The sequence below is a fragment of the Magallana gigas genome, chromosome 10, assembly GCF_963853765.1.
Source record: "Magallana gigas chromosome 10, xbMagGiga1.1, whole genome shotgun sequence".
Taxonomy (NCBI): domain Eukaryota; kingdom Metazoa; phylum Mollusca; class Bivalvia; order Ostreida; family Ostreidae; genus Magallana; species Magallana gigas.
Genome location: NC_088862.1, coordinates 16709672 through 16727158, shown reverse-complemented (window position 1 = coordinate 16727158; position 17487 = coordinate 16709672). Strand labels below are relative to the sequence as shown.

The following is a 17487-nucleotide window of genomic DNA, read 5'->3' as shown; positions in this document are numbered from 1 at the left end:
ATACAAAAGGTGTAAGCAAGTACTCTGGTGCAGGCATATTTTTTAGTTTATTTGCAAAATGCCTTAATTTATAAGTATATTAGATATATGTACAGACTCAAATCTATATATTAAATAATATTCGGCCTATCGTTTATGCTGTGGTAACACCTTGAATTGCGTAATGATAAATAACTTGTGTCATCTGCGAACTTTGTTAAGAATTCAAGTCGCCAAACATACATGACTGGTATTATATTGGCTTATACTCCTGTTGTATAGAAAATTCGAGAGAGAGAGAGAGATTATAAAAATTCCTATTTTTTTAATTAATCTTATTTTAATTTGATCTTTTTCTTTGAAAAAACTCTTTTGATATTATTTTTGAGAGAAAAAAGGAAAATATTTACACACATAAAGTTTGAATGTTTTAATTAGGTCAGTTCTTCATCACGGTAGTCACTCTGACAAAGCTTAATCATTTTCGAACAAAAATAACATGTGCATCACAATATTAGCATACTGATTTAGAGACCAACATCATAATACGTGAAGCAGCATCCAATAAGTTATTTTTTTTTTTTTTTTACCAATTTAGCTTTTATTTGTGTTTTTTGAAAGGCGATCCCATGCATGGTTATTGGGATGAAGATACAACCAAAGACCGTTGTATTTTGAGATGTGATGCTGGATATGAACCTTCAGGTTGCCATGTTATCCGATACATGTACGGAAAATGGAAATGGTACCATGATATCCATAGTTGTCATAAAAGTAAGGACATGAGTTTATGTGCAAACGCAGAGAATTACTATTCCTCCTACACAGCAAAATCCAAACAAACGACCTCCACCAAAAGATTTTTTCTGTAGGTTATTAACAATACGGAACTTGTATAGGAACAGTAAAATTACATGTAATATTGTATATGTACAGGTAATTTTTGCTTCGTGTTTATTTTCCCGCCCTTTTACACTTGCAAAATGCCCCCCCCCCCCACCCATGTCTTGAATTCGCCTGACCAACGAGGGCGAAAGGGAAGAAAAAAAAACCGCACTGGGGGATATTTCCTTGTATCTAATAGTAATAAGAACATATTGCAAAATAATATTTAGCGAATTAAGAAAAAGGAAAAAGTGTTATTTTATACACAAGACTTGAATTCAGTTTTACACTTTTTATCATAAACGGGCGCGAATGTTACGCTTAATAAAAAAAGTTTGCATTGTATGCCGTTGAGAGTGTAGAAATTTGCTTGTTTCATTCAGCATTAGGGCTGCTGGGCATGGTAAAATTCTATTATTAAACGGCGATTTAGTATTGCCAATTATTAATGCAACAATTTATAGCATTTATATATTAAGTCGTTGTACATGTAACTGAAACGCTTAATGATATTTAAATCATTCAGTGGCTTTGTATCATTAGCGCTTGTCACAACAATAGTTAGACCACCTTTCGTTCAGTGTTGAAGGGAACGTACATGTATCTTAGCAAATTTTTAAGTCTATGTTAATTTTTTACCTAAAGTGGTTTTTTTTTTCAGAGACGCCTGTTTGGGATATGACTAGACTGGTAGCAACAATGAGAGTTGGAGTTTCGACAGTTTTACATGCAGCAAGGACCATACTTTTAGATGTAGCAAAGTTACTTTTTTTTAGTGAGACCCGTGGTTGGAGCCGCAGGGGTAGCAGTTTGGCCCATGGTTCATATGTTACATGTAACTAATAAAGTATTGCCGTTTTGAAGATTGTATGGTATTCTATATGTATAAACATTTTTAAATTTGAATTTATGTTTTTTAATAGGTAAAGCAATTTTGTTAATTTTTTGTGCAATTATTTGAGAAGTAAACATTTAGTTTATAAATTTTGTTTTGTCCAACGTTGCATCTAAGAGTTGATGTAAAATGGTATTCATATTACATATACTCGAGATGTTTGTTATTATTGTACTTTATCAAAGAGTATAATTATAACAAGAATATGTTTTTTTTTTAACTTTTTTCAAGTGTAGAAAATTAATTTTAAAAATGCTGCATTATTATTATGGTGGCATACTTCTGCCCCTTGTGTGCAAGTTATTTTCTATCCAATCCATCGACATGCAAGACAAAATGTTGACAAGCAAGAAAAATGTCAACAAGATGCACGTGGACATATTGATCTCGCATGTCAATATCACAAAGTTGCATGTCAGCATAAATAAGTTGCATGTTGACATAAGTTACATGTCAACATTTCTAAGTTGCATGTCATTATAAATAAGGTGTATGACAACAAAACTAAGTCGCATGTCAACATATTTACCTCGCATGTCCACATAAAGAAGTAACTTCTAGTATGTTGAAAGTCACATGTGGGTTATATTTAAAACTTTATTTTTAGATTTTATGGTGGCTTGTCTCTATCCCTTGTGTGCACGTTATTTTTCTATTAAATATGTCAACGTGCAACATAACTACACGGACATGTAAGAAAATTGCAATCAAATAAGAAGTATAAAACATCTGAAAAAACTTCTAATGTCGACATATTTGAAAGAAAAATGACTTGCAAGCAAGGGGCAAAAGTATGCCATCATTATTTTTTTTCATTACAAATCTGTGGGGGGTTTTCAGGTCCAACTTAGAGAGGATTTAGCCGCGGATATACTTAGGTGGTTTGCATTTCGTGATAGTGTGATAGATTTTTTTCTATCCAGTTGTGAAAAGGAATAGCTGATTTACTTGTTTGACGTTGAATTTAAATCATCTAAAGGGGAGATGGGACACTTGTAACTACACTTTTGTTAATCACATGACAGTTATTATAGAATGTACTATAATTATAGAAAATAAACATTGGAGACGCAAAGTTTATTAAATTCAAACCTATACTTATATCTTCCATGGAGATATTAAAGAAAATAGATCGTGCCCCCCCCCCCCCTCCCAATCAAAAACTTTCCAGTTCACATCTCAGGCGTTTTATATTACTCATAATAAAGATATATACCCTCTACTTAATAATACAAGCAAGTGTATTATCAGGAATATGATATATATTTCTTAATATGAGAAAATGTATAACTTCAGGTGCCTGTTGTTCAAATTGATTTTGATTAGTTCTGATAAATTGTTTTAAGTATTTTTTTTAATCTTAGGTAATATAAGTTGCAAAATTTTAACTTTAATTTTCAACCGGGTTTTCCAACCCGGTTATTGAAATGACGGGCGGGTAGGCGGGCGGCTGTTAAAACGATACCCCAATTGTATGGATAACTCCTCCTACAGTTTTCAAGATAGGAAGTTGTTTTGCAGATCAGTTGAACATATATCAGATATGTGCATACATGTATCACTTGGATTTTGATGGTTGATATAATTTATAAAAAATGCTACCTGTTGAACTTAATTCCTTTTTGCAGAATGTTACATACGAGTTACTTCATTTTTTCTGGATAGGTAATGTTCATCAATTCAGACTTGACGTTGATTATGGATACCGTTCCCATAAAAAAAAAACGGTTTGCTGTCAGATGACAATTTTCACTTGTTTAATTTTGTCATATATAGATTTTCAATATCACAACCTCTTAGTTTTCGATGTTTTGATACAAACAAACAAAATTAATACTTTTACTGAAAAAATGTAATTTTTACAATCATAACATTAATCGCATGAAATAATCATTTTACGGTTACATTGTAAATGCGAAATTACCAATCCATATCGGCAAAACCACAAAGTATATTGATAATACAAAGTATACATGATTATAAGACATCTGCGATGGGGAGCACAATCAAAAGAATAAAAGCCAGCAATAGAGACGTGTAAAAAGACTTAATCTAATCTCCACTTCCCCCATTTCACACCTTCCTTGACAGGCTATGTGTTCGAGATGCACACATTGTGTGTAGTATACATATACAGGGGGTCACCGTGACAAAAAACGAAGCCGATGTTTGTTTTCTATGCACCAGCGTCCACCAATGCATGACAAGTGGTCATCGGGCTTAACAGTATAAATATAAAAGACCATTTCATGCCTGCTAGAAGACCGACAGCTAAAAGAATTATACGCGTAAGACTTAGTCTTTATTTTAATTTTTTTCTAAAAAGGTATTTTTTATTATTCCAAGAATTAAACGATGCATCACATAGTACAAAACTGTAGTACAATAGATTACAACATGTACCGTATAATGTGCAATATATACCAAGAGTTCTAAACTTTTTAAACAAAATGAAGAGTCATAAAATAATTTGAGTTGAAATACCGTAAAATAAAAGATGCGCTCGGTTTTATAACTTCTATATAAAGTGAATAAACATTAAAAGGGTTAAATTTTAAAAGTAATACATGTACCTATATACATTCCTGTCAGTTAGAAGAGTAAAAAGGGATTGTAATATACATGTATTTTCCTGCAATGCTTTAAATTTTGTTTTCAAAAACACCAAAGAGTGCGCGCGCGCGCGCGCGCGCGCGCGCGAGAGAGAGAGAGAGAGAGAGAGAGAGAGAATTTATTTTACTGCTCCAAAAGTATTTAATATTGCTGTAGTAAAGTATAATGCCCATTGCTGGTAAATAAAATATCCATCTATGGTTAATATGATTTTGTTAGCATGATTTAATCTATATATTTATCATGATATGAACAAAAAACAAAGAAATAAAGTTTCGGCTTTTCAAATTTAATTGATGAGTACTTACTGACATAGAATGTCTCGCAACTAAATGTAAGGCATCCGATCATTTAGATAAAAATCTATTAATTAAGTTTAATTATTTTATTAGCACAAAACCAAATGGTTATATGTGAAATCTGTAAAAAAAATAATAACAAAATGCATAATCAGTGCAAACAGATTTACAAACAAAAGAGATTAATAATACCCAAATTAGGATCAAGAGAAGAATATTGTAACAGAAAATTAACATTTACCATAATATATGCAGTTTGTTCGTTTATACATGTATTTCGATACTGATGTACATGTATGGGAAGCATTGTATAGCAAAATCTCTTCATTATCTACTGCTAATTAGCATCTCCCTGGATAGGTATCAGATTGGGGAGGGGGTGTTTTTACAATTGTTATCATAATTATTCAAGCATTCAGTAAGTTATTTTAACTTATTTGCAATCAATCTTTGTCGAGATTTGATATATATAGCAATAATAATAATAATAGTAATAATATTAATAGCGATGTACTTTTAAAATATTCAAAAAGTACTTGTAAATACCTGCTTACAGTGCTACTACTTGTATTAATGTAAATGTAAAAGGTATGAAATACGTTTTGCTTCAAGATTATTGTCACAAAACGTTTTTTGTTATTTAGCAAATATTTTTGGAATAATTGACACTAATAATAAATCTGGTGTTTAATTTGTTGACCCTCTAGTCTCCTTAATTAGCATGTCCTTCTTATCAATAGTATATCATCCTGTTATTGTAAATAAAATATACATTATTTAGATGAAATATTTAATGTATCTATACTTACGGTAATATTATTTTTAGTGTATTGTCTTAAAATTCTGATTTTTTGAGCGATAGAAATTCTCAAACTGAAATAGTAGGAAAAACCTGCAACAGTGATTTTCACGTGGAGGGACGATCTTCATTTTTATAAGAATCAATGTGAGAAATCCTCTCTCTCTCTCTCTCTCTCTCTCTCTCTCTCTCTCTCTCTCTCTCTCTCTCTCTCTCTCTCTCTCTCTCTCTCTCTCTCTCTCTCTCTCTCTCCTTACACACACTTTTAACCCAAATTGCACAATTTTAATGTCAATTATTTTGCAAAAAGGTATTTGTTTCAAGTTCATACAAATTCAAATATTTATGCAAAATTCACAAGAAAATTGCATGGTTTCCATATAAAAAGTTAATTACTGGTATGAAAAATTACGCCATCACACTTTAATATTCCTTCATTCAGATGTTGACATTTACATGTATGAACTAGCACCTTTTTAATATTTAAATTAGTTTGAATTTCATATGAAATTAATGCAAGCCACTTTTGCTTATGCATTGTATAAGACGATGTTGCTTCTGCTCTACATTAATTCTTCAAACCACTGATGAAGGATTTATTTAGAAAGAACTAATCTAAAATATGTCTTGTAGCCGTTGTTTGGGATGTTAAACCATACATGAAGAAATAAAATAGCACTTCTTTAACTTTTAAGGAAATCCGCCTTAACTTGCACGTCCTATAAACGATGCAAATTGAATCAGAACTTTATAATTCATTTTTAGCTTACAAAAGCCAAGGCTAAAGTAACCAGTAACTAAAGTAAACCAGTTTCAACCAGGGATTCATATTTGTTAAAAAGAATTTTGGTGTCCGAATATAGTAAATTTGTGCATGATCGGTTCACTACCAGTATTCAAATTAATATCCTAGGTGTTCGAATAAACATAAATTCACATTCCATAAAACTAACATATTTCATCGAGAGGAACAACGAAGGGGTAAATATTGCTGTTGACCAGTGACATTTAAACAAGCCTGGTGAGAGAGTCAGTAATACATGTTTACAGGTATAACATGCATTTTATTAAAGAGGCTACATGTAGCAAACACCCAGGATTCAAAATTTATTCTTTATCTTTGGACAAGAACATACAGAAATCTTGAACAGTTCTCCGATAATAGCCGTTTTCTATGAGAAATGCTTTTTTCACCGGCCTAGCTGTTTATATGGTAGTGTACACCCAATTCCTTTTAGTTGAGAATTAAATGGTCTGTATGGAATATGTATGTAAGCAAGCCCTCTGATTAGTTTACGGAAATATACAATACAAAGACATTAAGTCACAAAGTATGTACAGTATTTGAGGTTTGTGATCTTCCACGTGTTGAAGGACATTTGTTCACTCATGAACACCAGTCCTATATTACGTTACATAACGTTGTATAATCATAGTTTGTTGATAAGTAGAAGCAGAATCTATCTACTTAAAATATTGGATCTTTTTTACTTTATTTGTTCCAGTTAGTTTCAAATACTAAGAGGTTATCTCTAGAGTCTACACATACACCTTATGGATGCCGTAAATTACAGATGTCAATGTAGCGGAGAAACTGACCGTCCTGCTCTAGGATGTGAACAATGCAATTGGACCAGTCTGAGATCAAAACCCGACCCTGCCTGTTTGACGTGATGCCGACTGGATCAAACACTCTGTTGGTAGTAGAGGAAACCCCTGTGTAAGTAAATCTGAGTTTTCTGGCTTTATTAACTACCACCACAGTACAAGCTTCATTGCCAGTTACATATTAAATATCTTGGTGTATGTTTTCTATAATATATCTCGTGTATCCAAAAGGAAGATTGGATGAATAGTGAGGTTAGCCGCTTTCATTAAACTTAATGGTTTGCTTCTCTTTGGGACCACAGTATGGTACAACTTTTGTCTTTTTGTCGTCCGTACTGAGCATAAGAATCAAAAGGTCATCAGAGGAAATGTTGCAGACGTTTAGAGGTCTTCATTCTCTTACTTTAATCACAGTTAGTATCTCACAATTTACCATATTTAATGATTTATCTTTGGGATCAGTGTAAACTAGGTTTTCCCCTGTTTTAACTGCTATGTATTTTGGTGCGTTTCCTTACTTTGTTTTGATTGACTCCAGAAGTTGTCCCTGCAGGTTGTGGAGTTTCATCGCGTTGCTTTGAATAATGGTCCATATTCGCTCATCACTCAAACAGGCCACACTGGATGCCCTGTGTCTACAACTTCAACGGTTCGGGGTCCGTACAGTAATTCTCTGATAAAGAAGCCTAAAGACTTTATATGCACACGTTCTAGGGTTGTCATGGAAGGAACTGACAAAGAACCGATTTGTAAATAGAGTATATTTGTATCGATTTTAGTTTCAGAGAATGTTGGTAAAGGAATTTTTAGCAAAAGGGTCAGTTTTCTGAATTCAAAATGCCTTGATATATAATTAAAAACACGGCATACATCTTTGGAGTGAAGTAATTTTCGTAGTTCAGCAATGCTCTGTTTGATTTCTGAAATGTGTGTGCAATTTCACCTTCCTGTTTCTGAAGGGCATTCAGGTGTCTCAATTCCAACTCACCAATTTCAGATTTCGTTTTGTTGCTAATTGTGTCTATTTCTATGTGTATGTCTTCACCACGTTTATCAATATTTGCTGTCAATTTCTGGAAATTGTTAATCAAATTAGATTTTTGAACTGGGATTTTTGATGCTATCTCTTTAAACCTGGAATAAATTGACTTTTCTAGTTCTTGCAAACCCTTCTTAATGGCTTCTTCCTTGCCTTTGAACAAATTATTATTTTACGATATCATGACCATGTCCTATGTGCTTTAGATGAAACACAGTGTACACAAATATGAATGTCACATTGTTCACAGTGCACCTCTAAATGCAACAACAAATCACTGGGTACTCATAGGTTAAAATGACGAGTTATATTATGACCTCACAAACATTAAACGCTGAAAACCAAAGTTCACGCTTGTGGATGTTACTGTGGCTTTTCCATTAAAATTAACTTTCCCTTTGGATAAGATAGGAATTTTAAGGAATAAATTACATTGCAGACAAGGCAAGAAGTTAAAAAATGTAAATATAAGCATTAAATCATAATTTTTTGAAGTATAGAGTCCCATAACTGCAGCGATGTGTGCATACAAAATTTCATAACGCGCTAACGCTAATTGGTATCCACACACCGCTGCAGTTATGAGACTGCATATTTCAAAAAATCATGATTCAATACTATATTATAAAATAACTGTTACACTGGTACATATCATCGAATTGAATGGAACCAGAGTTTTTTTTTCATGTTACCTATCCATTTTTTTCCATATCATTAGAGGTTACGGTTTTTGACCGCTAATGATACAAATCTGAAATTATATCATTTGGCGGACGGTTAGGTTGTTCGTTAATGATAAAATTATATCATTAGAGGTCAACTTCCTGACCTCTAATGCAACATTATATGATTAGTGGACGGTGTATCATTAGAGGTTGCTACACCGCGCGTTAGCGATGATATAACTTTCTAAAAATATTTTCGATGTTAAGATATTTTTCTAACTACATTTAGGTAAACTGTTGGGTTAATATTAATCTCTTAAGTCTATTGAAACTAAATATTAAATCGTTGGTACAACTTGACAGTTTTACTATCTACATTCGAGAAAAAGGTCAACTTCCAATAGAAAAAGGTATTCACTAACAGTATCACTTGTAATGGATCTATCTGTATAGAAAACGGGGTTTATACTGTAGAAGCACATATATGTATATTTGTTTGGTATATTTGTTTGTTTTTAAATGAGAGAAATTCTTTGGGATTCAAGAGGAAATCCACCCTCCTGTGACGTCATACATTTTACATAAACCATGAATTCATAAAAATTCTTGCAAGTAGATTTGTAATTTCTATGTTATTATAGGTGCACATCAAAAACTCAAATAATTGTTTACTTGGAGATATTTAATAAGCGTTTTTTATCCTTATATTCGACATAATTCAATAATGACAAAGGGAAATAGCTCTTTTCTATTTTTCTCTAAGTGATATGTCTAAATGCTATAATTTTTCTAATGTAAACATTTTTTCTCTTTTTTTTAATTAATTTTAGTTTTCTGGCATAGTAAGCAATAAAATTTGAATAGACAAAGAAGTATGCATCCACTTATATTTAATTTTTAAAGAAAAAAGTGTGATTTTCAGATGATAATTTCATCCTTTGGTTTTTATTACCTTACATCTTAAACAGTATGGATACATATATATTTTATTTATTTTTTGATGAAATTCAAGTCCAATAAGTTTTAAAAAGTTAAGTTTTTTAACTTTGAACCCATAATGTTATAGGTACGGAGTTACCTTAAACGCCATAGCTGCCTTATGTGGCTATTTCATGAAAAGATGTTGCTTTATTATATTATGCTGTGGTTATTTTATGTGAAGATGGTGCTTTACTATCTAAAGATGGTGCTTTATTATATGAAGATGGTGCTTTATTAAATTATGCTGTGGGTATTTCATGTGAAGATGGTGCTTTATTATATGAAGATGGTGTTTTATTATATGAAGATGGTGCTTTTTAAAAATGTATAACGGTTCAACTCTGTATTTATGAATAATAGGGTGAAACATTCGTCATGGATTTAATTTCCTTTGAGAAATAGTCAACAACAATAACGAAATTATATCACTCAAATTTTTGTTGACCTTAAAAAATGCCTTACTGAAGCATTGTAAATATCAAAAACATTAGAATACTTTTTATCAAAATCATGACCATGCCCTTTGGAGTATTTACATCTTTCAGATGAACGAAATCTTAGTAAATATGAAATTGACTCTGTCAATGCGTTTGGCAGTTTTTGATTGTATATTGATTGTGAATAAAGCTGCAGATAAAAGATTGAATTTACAGATCAATACGCTTCCGTACAAACCAGTCAAGCACGAAGTATTGTTGTAATTGTTTAGGGGAAACCAGGCTAGCGGAGTCCATTTTAACATGGCGTCGGTGTCGGCGGTGAACTGTGTATTTTTGGTCTGTTTGTGTATGGGACTGGTTTCATATGCTGATTCCAAATGTCCAAGTAAGTTTTAGCTTTTAGATTTACACATATCGAGACGATGTTCAAACACACATTACATGCATGCACAATGCATTCTAAATTCTACTTTCGATTTACTATTTCTGGAAATACTTCATTATATTACTTGGTAATGGAGAGAGAGAGAGAGAGAGAGAGAGAGAGAGAGAGAGAGATTGTTATTTAGATTATTTTTTCCAATGTTTTTCAATCGTATTCAGCTTCATTCTTTTTTGAAACACGAACAGTTTTTATTTGATGAAATGGATCAGGTAATAAAAAAACCTAAAGGAATTTCGAAAAGGCTTCTTCAAAGTTAACTACTTTGTAGACTTTGTTGTTTTTTACTTTTATAACGCTAACAAAATGGGGCCTAATTTGCGTTGCACAGTGTCCTTAGCAACGCGCAATGCACGCATGCGCAAAGATGCCTCTTGCGATATCACTTGCACTTCGGGTATGAACACAAGAAAACAGCACAACCCCCCCCACCCCAAAAAAAAAACCCACCCCAAAAAAAACCCACTAAGTCTTCCATTTTTCCATTTCTTTTCTTTCTTTTTTTTTGAAACTGAGTCAAGCACCTTTTTTACGTTTATATATATTGTTTAATTGCTTACCATTTTCTGAAAATTGTGACCACTTAAACTACTTTTTTACACATATCAGAACATTTTGATAATGAATGGTGGGATTTAAATGGCGAGCCTATTGAAATTGTCAAGTCGACATGTTCACATATTTGGATGTTTTAAATGTTAAATGCATAATACAAAGTTTGGCAATACGCAAATAACATTTAACATATGGTATGGACTCTTTCCGTTCGTCATGAATGTAACTTACTTAATTACGGTTGTGGCAATGGTAGTTTAAATGTTATTTAGAATATCTGTTTGACAAGTCTGTGAGAGATTGCAGTATTGATTTTAATCATTAATTATATGTACATGAAAACAAGAGGCCAATGGGCCACATTGCTCGCCAAAACAACAATGGCGTATCCCTTTCAAATTATTTAAGTATGAAACTTTTCTAAAATATTGTAAAACTCACAAAATTATCAAACATATGTATTCCAAAAGTTAACATTACATTAAAAGATCTAGGAAAAGAATCTTAGTTTTTTTTTCGGAAATCATATCCTAGGATCTAAGATGCACCAACTGATCAATTTTATTATCCTAGACCGCAATACATATGTATCAAATACAAACAAAAATTAAAATAACCATTAATAATCATAAAGAGTACAAGTAGGTCCCTGTGACCTTGATATGAGGATATGAACATATAGGGACGTTTGTATAGTAATATTTCTATACAAACGTCCTTATATGTTAATATATCTCTATGCGTACATGTAGCATTGTTTTTCCTCGGTAATCTAAAAAACCCAATATTTCCAGTATATTTGATTGTTGAACATTGGGGTAACAGTTCGAACAATTTAAAATCTACAATATCTGAAGATGTTAGCATTGTTATATCACAAATTGTAGCAATGTTCTTGAGAAGAAGATATCAAAACATTTTACTCTACCTAGCTTTCAATGTTAAAATTTGAACCCCTTTTGGGCCTCAATACTGGTCTAGGTTAGGGTTTCAAAAATTTAGAACCTTTTCTTTAAATTTTGATACTTCACGTTCAGTGTTTCTTAAAGAACTTTTTTAAGACACACGCCATATTTTCAGTTTTGTGAATATCTACCTGTTGAAAAACGTTTTGCCCTTTGCTTTAACAATTAAGAATCTCCTTCCCATGTGGATATTGTACCAAGTTTGATTAAATTTGCCCAGTGGTTCTGAAGAAGTACAAGTACATGTAGTAAAAATGTGAAAAGTTTACAAACAGACGGGTGATAGATAACAGGTGATCAGACACATTTATTCGAACCTTCAGTTTTAGTCAAAAGATATTTACCTTATATCATTTGTATGCTTAACATACCTTCAAGGTACTAGATTTATTATATCACCAGCACTATTTCAATCATAATTATTCGTTACCATCGTATTAGATCGCATTGCATCGTTACCAAGCGCAACATATCGCATTTAATCGTGCCCCTGCTCTTGATGATCTAGTTCAATCTTAGAGGAGACAAACAGCATCATTCTCTGCGTTAAGTTGCGATGTGTCAGTTTTATCAGTCGGGCTATATTAATTTCGTTTGTTGGTCCAATCGTAGCTCAAATGGTGACTACTTTCCATCTTTATCGTGAAAAGAATCTCTCCTATTACCATGCCCTTCGTGTATCTCAACAGAGCGCATCGGTTTGTGATGAACGCCCTTCAGGATGTCTTGTCATCTGCACAATTACTAAAAATTTGTCAAGAATGTAAAGGCAGGAGCAAGTTACATGTTACTACTCCCTCACCCCCTCTCCATTTAAATATTTGAATCAGGTTGGAGGACACAAAGAAAATCGTATCGGTGTCCCCTATGTTTAATGTTGAATTAATTGTAAACGTCCTATGTAAAGAAACGCTCTACCAGGATAGATCTACGATTGGACCTATATTTTATTATTTATAAATGCTAATCATTTATATAATCACATGTATGTAATATTTGTATCTTTTGAAAGAAAACCCTGATCATGGCTATTGGGATGAAGACACAGAGAAAGACCGTTGCATTTTGAGATGTAATGGTGGGTTTGAACCTTCAGGGTGTCATGTTATCCGATACAATTACTGGAAAGAAAAATGGAACCATGATGTCCCTAAATGTCAAGAAGGTAAAGGCATGAGCAAGTTATATATATATGTAAATACATCCTCACCCCCACCCCCCGGAGTCTCGGAGTTCCGAGACAACAACTTGATAACATCCAGCACGGACAGTCCGATGTAATACTGTTAACAAAATCGATACCAAAGTGCAGATATCCAACAGTTTGACCGACATCACTTACTCCACTACTGTAGGTTTTTAAGCAAACCCTATTTTTTACAGCAGTTTTAAACTACGTTGTAAAGTTACAAATTATTCAGAAAGAAACCATCACCACTCCCAGGAAATCAATAAATACTTGCAAGTATTAATTATTATAATTAAAGTGATATTTTTTTTTTCGATCCTAGAGCACCATTTTGATCTAGTAAACACTGTTTCCTGTCGACGGTTCTTGCATTCTTTCTATCAATAAAATAACGAGGTATGTGATATTCTAGAGTTTTAATCGGGTTAAATATAAAAAATCAACGTAATTCATCTTTTTGTGTTTGTGAATATTACTACATATAGTATTTAAAGAGCGTCCACGCAGGCATGCATTTCAATACACGCACATGTTTATTAATAACAAATATATGCAAACCAACAAATTAAATATTTAATTTAGCAAAAAGAGAAGATGCAGGTTTTTTTCAGAATAACATGATGTAGTTTTATTGTTTTATGCAAATTTTATTGACTTTTTGCCTAGTGTATACCCTAAAACGTCATGTGGAATATTTTTAAGGTAGATATGATGGTTAATTTGTTGACCATCCAGGCTCCTAAAATGATTATAATACTTGAGGGTTTTATTTTATCAGAGTGGCCTGTATCGGGAAAGACTCTGATGGTGGTTGGGACTGGAGTCGCCGCCGTGGTAGCAACGCCTGTGCTTTTAGCCGGAGCTGGATTCACCGCCGCAGGAGTGGCAGCAGGTTCTATTGCCGCTATGCTTCAGGTATTTAATAATATAGACTGGAGATGATTAAATACAATTTCGTTTAATTTGTCTTCACTATTATAAAACGCTGACTTTTTTACGAAATCATGCAACTTTATCTCGTATAATTATCATTTCATATCAGAAGTGCTTTACTTTTTAAGCTCCAATCATTTTAAACGTAAAACTTTCATTCTCGTGAAAAAATCATTTACAGAGCATTTGGTGTTTTGATATAAGGAATAAGGAATCATTTGTTTAGTATGAGGTGATCAAATACGGTAGGGGTGATCAAATTTAAGTTGGCTAAGCCCGAAAGGGTTTATGATAGATTTAATCACATCCTACCGTATTTGATCACAAGATACATGTAAAATACATATTTATGAAATGTTTTCTGATTACTTATTAAATTAGATATTGACATTTGGTATAATTATGAAAACACGCATGCGCCTCACAGTACGCCATTTGCGTCATTGATTATGTACTCTTTTTATCAAAGATAAAGATACTAAAATGTTAAATATTTTTGTATCACATGCCATAAAAAGATAATACATGTAGCTTACCCAACTTTAAAATTTTAAATCAGGTTGAAGCAAACAAAGAAAATAGTATCGTTGTCTCGTATTCCCAATTTTTAAGGGTAATAACTCACGTTCTTGAAATGGGGAATATTTAACTTTTAATATCAAATTATATTAACTTTTATTTAATGGCTTTAAAACATAATTCTTTCTTTTTCAGACCCCGTTTACGGCGGCTGGTGGCTGGTTTGCTTTGTCACAAAGTGCTGGTGTGATAGGAACGGCGGCAACCACTAAAGGGGCAATAGGGGCTGTAACAGGGGCGATAACCTATGCAACGTCCTCTGCGTTCTCCAATTGTGAAGAAGAATAGCTGGTTTAACTGTTTCGTGACTTTATTGACTTCGGATTGGTTTGTTAAATGCGTTCCTATTTTTTTATTGTTTGTATTTAGATAGTGAGCAAAGATCCTACAATTATACAGCGTTCTTTATTAGGTTTTTCACGGAGTACGAACGGTACTATTGGAGCTGGCATAAGTGCGATTACCTGCGCAATGTTTGTTTTTTTATATGACTTTACTTTAAAATATCAAGCAGATATTGTTCTTTGAAGCTTAATCAATTTTGTTGGATTTGTACATTTTTAGTTTATTTGCTTTTTTCACTATCTACTTTTACATACTAAAAAATAAATATTTCCACATATTTACTAAGGCCTTGTTCCTGTCAATATTTTCTTTTAAAAATTGATGCAATTATTCTGTGACTGGAAAACACAATGATATGTTGTCCGTTTATCTCAAACCATGGATCCGTAGCCCCTCATATATATGTATTTTAATTAATATCAAGTATTAGAACATAGAAAGAAAAATTTAAGCCATTAAATGGGGACTGATGGTCATGGCCAATTTGAGAATGTACTGATCTTTTCTAGAAAAAAGAGGTTCTATAAAGAACTATAGGAAAATACCCTTACAATTGTGAAATAATTAGGTTTTTTCTTAATTCAAAAATAGTTTATAGCTACAAAAAATATTATTTTTAAATTTTGGTAGATCTAAGCCTTATAGTTTATTATTTGACCAACCAGCCTCCTTAAGAAGAGACAACGGTAGCGAAGTGTGTTGATCAAAACTTGCTTAGAACATAACCCACTTGTTTTAGCTTGTTCATTGGCTGATCAAAAGTTCTTCGCCAATGAAATATTATCTGTCTTTTGTTAATGAAAAAATTGACGTTTCAGTCAACTAAAAGAAATTAATAAAGGTGTAATTATAACACATCATCACAAAATGGCTGACCTCTGATCGAAACGACATTTCGTTTTATTAAGTGTCGGGTTTGTGATCCGTACATCCCGTGTTCAAATCCTGCAGGGGCATTTGTTATTACTCACTGAATTGAATTTTTACGATATTCAATTGTTATCCCCAAACTGCAAATATTTCGCTTATTTCGCTTTTGACATATGTACAGTTTATTTATAATCATTATTATAACATCTCTCGTAATCAAATAATTTAATGTTAATTTGAGTGACTTTTCAAGGTGTGTTATTCCACCTTATTATAGATTATAAATTTACCGATTGTTGATCGGATTAAAAAAATGTTCTATCTATTGTTTAAATACTGAAACCGCAAATTTCCCATTAATAACAAAATTATGGAACATATTTTCATGAAAGTTTATACACAGCTAGTAAATATTAAAAATTTTGAATCCAACAGATGAATTCACCTTGAAAATCGGGAAACCAAAGGAAATAATGGAAACATCGATGTATTGACCAAGACTTACGGCAAACCAATTTAAATGAACTGCTGTGCATTATTATCAACTATAGACATCTTAAACTAATATGTATACATGTACAAACTGAAATCTATATATTGAAAATTATTCCGGTCCATTTCTTATGCTTTGGACACACCTTAAAATTGCGTGATAACTTGTGTCATCTGCGTTTTTGTAAAGAGATGATGTAAAAATCTTCAATCCTATAATAATTATATTAAACCTTTTAATTGACTTTCCGGTGAAAAATCGAATAAGCGAATCTTTTCGCCCATCATATATCACTGGTTATATTGGTGAATACCTCAATCTACTTTTATATGCAAAATTTGACTAGATTGACGCCAGGTTTTTACTCTAGTTTTACCCACCTGCACCTCATTTTTTGTTGCTATCCGTCGGCGGAGGGTGAAATTGATAAAAACATTCTTGTAAGACCATGACGTTGGCGGTGAACGGTGTTTTGTTGGTCCGTCTGTGTGTGTGACTATAGTTTCAAACGTTTATTCTTTCTGTCGTTGTAAGTTTTTCTCTAAATCAGTAGGATATAAAACTACGCAGATTAAGACGATGTTAGCTCGCACTGAGTCTTGAATTCTGAATTCTGCTTTCGGTTTTATTTTTATTTTTTCTTAAAATTACGTATTACATGTATTAAATCGGAGAGAGAGAGAGAGAGAGAGAGAGAGAGAGAGAGAGAGAGAGTATTAATATTCTTTTTTCATTACATCTTATTTTGGTTTGATGTATTTCTAAAAAAAATATCTTTTATTTTTTTTTTGGTTTTTTTTTTAAAGGAAATATACATTTGAGTGTTTTATTGAGGTCCGTTCTTCATCAGGTGGGCGGTTCAAAATAGCGATCTATGTGAGCGGATCAAGATAGAGATCTTAGTGAGTGGAGT

At 32.5% G+C, this 17487-nt stretch overlaps 1 protein-coding gene across 2 annotated transcripts; it reads left to right on the top strand.

Moving 5' to 3' along the window:
• Positions 1 to 10428: 10428 nt before the first annotated feature.
• LOC136272102 (interferon alpha-inducible protein 27-like protein 2B) lies at positions 10429 to 15496 on the top strand. 2 transcript variants are annotated; one of them, XM_066073066.1, is made up of 5 exons: positions 10429 to 10588; positions 13178 to 13330; positions 14133 to 14183; positions 14214 to 14269; positions 15002 to 15496. In XM_066073066.1, the coding sequence occupies exons 1-5, from the start codon at positions 10504 to 10506 to the stop codon at positions 15152 to 15154; spliced, it is 498 nt and encodes a 165-aa protein (XP_065929138.1). In that variant the 5' UTR covers positions 10429 to 10503; the 3' UTR covers positions 15155 to 15496. The 2 variants fall into 2 exon arrangements, with proteins under 2 accessions (XP_065929138.1, XP_065929137.1); XM_066073065.1 differs by having other exon boundaries at positions 14133 to 14269.
• The last annotated feature ends 1991 nt before the right edge of the window (positions 15497 to 17487 follow it).